At 30.4% G+C, this 6309-nt stretch overlaps 1 protein-coding gene across 1 annotated transcript; it reads left to right on the top strand.

Moving 5' to 3' along the window:
• Positions 1 to 1287: 1287 nt before the first annotated feature.
• On the top strand, positions 1288 to 6059 carry LOC107478835 (cytokinin dehydrogenase 3-like). The gene is made up of 5 exons (XM_016098972.3): positions 1288 to 2091; positions 2668 to 2795; positions 3611 to 3910; positions 4106 to 4374; positions 5035 to 6059. Exons 1-5 carry the CDS (start codon positions 1458 to 1460, stop codon positions 5330 to 5332), a joined length of 1629 nt encoding a protein of 542 aa, XP_015954458.1. The 5' UTR covers positions 1288 to 1457; the 3' UTR covers positions 5333 to 6059.
• Positions 6060 to 6309: the final 250 nt, after the last annotated feature.

Here is a 6309-nt window from a genome sequence, read left to right as displayed (position 1 = left end):
TATATATTATAATATAATATAAAACATATTTGTCTAAACTAAAATTTGGCTTATTTTCGTATTTACTTAAGAACATGGTTTTAAAAATTAGACCAAATTAGTTAGCTCAACCGGACTAATCAATAATTAGCTACAAATTGGTTTGGTTGAGACAAAAAATCAATTGACAAAGAATCTGGTTAAAAGAAAGATTAAGAGACCTTCGTGGCTATAGGTTTCGAATTTTTCAAAGCAAGAGCAAAGACCAACTTCAAAGCAGGATAACATTGTCATTGGTGTCAAGGTGAAAAACATTGCCAAACTATCAATTCTTTGAAAAGTAGCCAAATTTTTATAATTTTAGATTTTTTAGTATATTCATGATTTGTTTTAGATTTTTTAGTATATTTATGATTTATGATTTCCTTTTTCGTTTACTCTTAAATTTTTGGATCAATTACTAATACCCAAAGTTAGGCTATTTTTAAAAGTACAACTTTAGATCATTGCTAATATTTAAATTGTTACATTGATATATTATAGTTATAAGTTTAAAATTTTTTGTTATTTAAATTTGTAACATAATTTATTATTTTTAAAGAGAAATTTGTGGCCATATAATGACAACTAAAAATAAATAACATTAACATCTTAAAATTATTTTTAGTGTCCATATAAATTACCTCTAAAAGTTATATACTTTTTTTAGCTATTAAAAAGATCTTTATCAGCAATTATTGCGCTAAAATCTTTTAACAACAAAATATAAGACAATTAATATCTAATTGCAGGTAAATATATTAGTGGCTATTTTTATTGTCGTTAAAAATAAAATAAATAACCACTAAAAATAATATTTCTAATAGTAAAATTGATAAAAATTAGAAAAATCGGTAAAAAAATTGATTAATCAATCAAATCCATATAATTTTTTAGTAGTTTACCAATTTAAAATAATAACACATAAAAATTATTTTATTTTTAAAAAATTATATATTTTATATAAAATAATATTATTTTATGATAACCAATTCAATTTCAATTTCAACCTTTAAACTTTTTGAACCTCACTCTATCAGTTGAATTGAATGACCGGTATTATATACATTCATTTCAAGCCTTGGGGTGTGCTTCATTTTAATTATCTATACAATTATTCATCACCTTACCTAATATCTTATAAATTCATATGCACTAATAATAAGAAAGTAAGAGTGTTGAACATGGTTATAAACAGAAAAGAAAGTAACTTTTTTCCATTTTTAAATTCATTCACTCAGAGACCAAAAGATTCCCCCCTCTCTCTCTCTCTCCCCCAAAAAGATTTCCATCCATTCCTCTCTGTCATGCAAATTCTCTTATTCTATTTATAGCCCCCTCACTCACTGATTCACACACCAATTACCAAAATCTCATAGAAAAAGAAAAAAAGAATTCCTCTTCTTCGATCCTCTTCAGACACAAAATAAATAAAAAAAATGGTTGAAAACTATCTTCCTGCTCCCACATACTTCATCCTTCTCCTAATAACCATAACACGATTGATATCCACCGTTGGCAACAAAACTGAGCATTTGAACAACAACTCCCTCCTCTCATCGGACCTCATCTCCCGCCACAACCTCCTTGACGACCCCGAGTCTCTAGAATCGGCTTCTAGAGACTTCGGCAACCTAGTCCATCACCTCCCACGGGCAGTGTTCCACCCGCGGTCTCCACAAGACATAGCCTCCCTCGTGAAGACTTCGTATGAGAGCCCTGTCCCTTTCACGATATCCGTGAAGGGACAGGGCCACTCCACGAGGGGTCAGGCTATGGCGAGAGGAGGGGTGGTGGTGGACACGAGGGCCCTGAGAGAAGAAAATAATAGTAATAAGAAGAAGAACATTCGCGTGATTTGGAGAGAGGAAGGATACTATGGTGACGTGGGAGGGGAGGCGCTGTGGGCGGATGTGCTGCGGGAGGCGGCGGAGATGGGAGTTGCACCGGCTTCTTGGACGGATTACTTGTACTTGACTGTGGGAGGGACTCTCTCCAATGGCGGCATCAGTGGCCAGAGCTTCAAGTATGGACCCCAAATCAGCATTGTTCATGAAATGGATGTTATCACTGGTTTGTACACTTATTTAATTTACATTGCTTCTTCACGTTTCATTATTCACTTCTGTAAGGCTAAAAATACAAAAATGTTTTGAAAACAAAAATTTTAAATATTATATAGATAAAATTATATATATTAAATTAAATAAAATAATTTTACAGAAGTAAAGTAAAATGTAGTAAGTTAATTTGTAGAAAAAAACGATTAAATTTTGAAATTGTTTCCGCATATGAGAAATATTTACTTAATTGCTATATATTGCATCAATAATTGTGGTTATTAGCTCAGCATTTAGTATAATTTTTGTGTTATATATACCAATGCTTTTCACCGGGGTCCCATGACTTAAAAAAAAAATACTAGCTTTTCAGAGAATATGTGATGTTGAGATCTAAGTATTATTTCGGCCATCAATAATTCTTCTCATAACAAACAATTAAAAAAAAAGAACGGTGAATTTTGTTAGGCATATATAATGTTTGTTAGCTAAAAAAATAAAAAAGATATGCATGCATGCAAATTAATTAAATGCATTATGATAATAACATACAATTAACTAATTGGCAATTTTTTTTTTTTGTTTTCAGGAAAAGGAGAACTAGTAACATGCTCTTCACACACAAATTCTGAGTTATTTCATGCGGTGCTTGGAGGCTTAGGACAATTTGGCATTATAACAAGGGCAAGAATTGCTCTTCACCCAGCACCAAAAATGGTAGAGAAACTAATTAACCATACAATTTATCTTGCATTCTAGCTTTGTCTTGTAATAAGTGATCTATAAATAATTTTTCTCCGGAATAGTAACTAAATGATTTAATCGGTGCATGTCACATTATTATACATTCCAAATAATGTCATTGTCCAAAAAGCCCTCCGTTGCCAATTTTCTTGGCAACTAGCAACACCATATACACACTAACACACCATTCACATTATGCTAGCTAGTGCATATATTATTATTTACCATATCATGAAAAATTAAAGAAACATACACTAATGAAAATTGGACGAGTTATTACTAATAATGATATACATATTGTCTACGAGTTTGGACAACTGGATGTGAATAATTGAATGTTGAAGTTTATATTAGTATTTGCCTTTTGACAAAATAATATAAATGCAAGAAATTGAAGTCCATATATATGCTATGTTGAAATTCATAACATGTGAGTCCTAATAAATCTTAAAGCATATAAATAATAGTGCTTGCTGTCTCTTCTCATCAATGACCAAAAATCTCTATTTTGGTTCATCAAACTCAACTAACAACCCTGTTTGACAAGACTTGAAATTGAAATTGTGTCTCTACACAGTGTGTTCCCACTAGAGACTCTTAATTAACACACAAATAAAGTTGGTGATGAGACCTATCAAAAGGGATTTTGAGGCATGAAGTGCTATATATATAATAATAATTCACCACAATAATAGTAACAATATAACTTTGTACTAATTAATTTGATCAAAATGCTTGCTAGTGAGGTAAGATGAATGGCCTAATTGACGTTGATTTTTTGTTGGCAGGTGAAATGGGTCAGGCTTCTATACAATGACTTTTCTGCTTTTACCAAAGACCAAGAGCGATTAATCTCAATCAATGGAAGGAAACACAATAATAATGATAATAATGATGACAATGTTGCATTGGATTATGTGGAAGGGATGCTACTAATGCACCAAGGACCCATAAATAATTGGAGATCTTCTTTCTTCCCTTTAGCCGACCATCCAAGAATCATTTCCCTAGTAACTCAACATAGCATCCTTTATTGTCTTGAATTGGCCAAATATTATGATGAAAAATCTGAAAACAATGTGGACAAGGTATATATTGCTCATTTTGTCTTTTTCCTTTCTTCCTTTTTTTTTTTGAAACCATAATAATTAACCCTTTTCATGCAAACTACATACATTGTCTTTCTTTTTTAACTAATGTGTTTGGTTGGAGTAAAAATATTAACACACTAAGATCAATTAAGTAATATAATATTATTCTTGTTTGTGTATATATATATGTAGGAAATGCAAGGTTTGCTTGAAGGACTTAGCTATATGCCGGGATTTTATTATGAGAAAAAAGTGTCATATGTTGAGTTCTTGAATAGAGTCAGAAGTGGAGAGTTGAAGCTTCAGTCACAAAGACAATGGGATGTTCCTCATCCATGGCTTAATTTGTTTATACCCAAATCTCAAATCATGGATTTTGATTCCGGCGTATTCAAGAATATCATTTTCAAACGAAACATCACCACAGGACCTGTCTTGATTTACCCCATGAATAGAAGCAAGTAAGCCTTAGCTTGGATTAACAACAACAATAATATATTATATTATTACTATTATTATTAATTAAGTAATTAATGAAATTAATTAATTAACGAGTGCGTTAGAATATTAGGAAAAGGTAAAAAAGTTTTACTTTTACCTTTTTTAACGTGTCATTAATATACTCTTAAACTAACTAATTATACTAGGTATATATAGGTATACATGAAAAATCAGTCACAAAATTCGCCGCTAATATAATTAATTTAGGTTGTTTGAGTGATAAATTCTTGTTAATTCTTTTAAGTAAGTGTCAGGAATCAAATTCTATCTTGTGTATGCAACAATCTATTAACCAATAAAATTTTTTTAAATAGAACTTACATTCATGTTGGATTAGTTATTGATCAGTCGAGTTGAGAGATACAATGAACAATAAAAAAAATAGTTACTAATATAAAATATATATTAAAATATAAAAAAATATTAAAAAATTAAATAATACATAATGATGATTGATTTAATAATTAATTTTTGTGTGTATATATATTTTTTTAAACAAAATTAAATTATGTGTGTGTATCATTGAGGTCCTCCTTAGTTAATTCACAAATCTATCTTGTCCATTAAAGTTGAATAATTGGAAGTTAATATGTAATTAATTAATTAATTACTTGTTTCAGGTGGGACAAAAGAATGTCAGCATCTATACCAGAGGAGGATATCTTTTATACAGTTGGATTTTTGCACTCAAGTGGATTTGATAATTGGAAGGCATTTGATGCTCAAAACAAAGAAATCTTGAAATTTTGTAATGATGCTGGAATTAAGGTTAAGCAATATCTTCCCCACTACAGCACACAAGAAGATTGGACAAAACACTTTGGCCCTAATAAATGGAGGACTTTCTTGGAAAGAAAACTCCAATTTGATCCAAGAATGATTCTATCACCTGGACAGAGAATCTTCAACAAAGATTAACTATTATTTTAAAAATATTTTATTTTTAAATCAAGCTTATCACAAATATTAGAAACTCGGATTTAAACGTTTTTCACAAAGGCTATGCTTCAAGTTGCCGATCATACAGTATGAAGCATAACTTAGTTTTGATGGAGTGACAGATGTTAAATTTATCTAAAAAAGAATATTTATTTTAATTCTGTCATCCGAAATCGGTTAAAAAAATTTTCAAGTGTATCATTGTCTCGGTGTTTCAGTAATTTTTAAGCGTTGATCTTAATTATAAAAAATATATAATATATATAATTAAGATCAATAATTAACTATTACTGAAACACGGATATACCGATATAGTTGAAGGCTTTTCAATAGGTTATGTATGTATGGTGGGTCTAGCTGAGTTCACTAACTAGCTGGGCACAGGTGTACACACATAATGTCCCAGGCTTCAGATCATAGCCTTTGTTTGTACTTTAATATTTTTGTTAGATGGGGTGGGGTTAAAAGCTGCATGACTTTAATTTGGCATTTATATAAATCAGGTTACACATACCCTTAGATACGTTAGGTTGACAAAATCATATGTGAAAGGTGCACAATGCTAGCTGTATCTTCTTTCCTTTTTCTTCTTCTTCTTCTTCTCTTTCTCTCTCTCCCCCTAATTGTGTAGAGAGGAAAGATTATAATTGAGGAAATTTCATAATGTTCTTATTAGTCTTTCATTGTTAATGGGCAATAAGTGTGTTTGGTGCATTAATGATTCTTTGTCTTTGTTATATATTAGTGTATAATAATAATTTCATTTTACCTTTCTAATTTTGTGCAGTGGAACCTAGCAATAATTGAGATCCTAGGTTAACACCTCGCTGTGTGGCATAATAATTAATCATCGTAGGTTTGCTAGATAGACATGCATGATGATGGCTTTCAAATACTATATATATATATATAAAATTATTCACTGCAAAGATCTTTGTTCATAATAATAATAATGT

This window comes from Arachis duranensis, chromosome 3 (genome assembly GCF_000817695.3).
Source record: "Arachis duranensis cultivar V14167 chromosome 3, aradu.V14167.gnm2.J7QH, whole genome shotgun sequence".
NCBI lineage: Eukaryota > Viridiplantae > Streptophyta > Magnoliopsida > Fabales > Fabaceae > Arachis > Arachis duranensis.
This window is presented reverse-complemented; position numbering and strand designations above follow the sequence as displayed.

Bases quoted from the DNA above. Each gene is read 5' to 3' on its own strand.
- LOC107478835 (XM_016098972.3), top strand. From the start codon at position 1,458: ATGGTTGAAAACTATCTTCCTGCTCCCACATACTTCATCCTTCTCCTA. The intron at 2,092-2,667 runs GTTTGTACACTT...TTTTGTTTTCAG, and splicing joins TGAAATGGATGTTATCACTG to GAAAAGGAGAACTAGTAACA. The intron at 2,796-3,610 runs GTAGAGAAACTA...TTTTGTTGGCAG, and splicing joins TTCACCCAGCACCAAAAATG to GTGAAATGGGTCAGGCTTCT.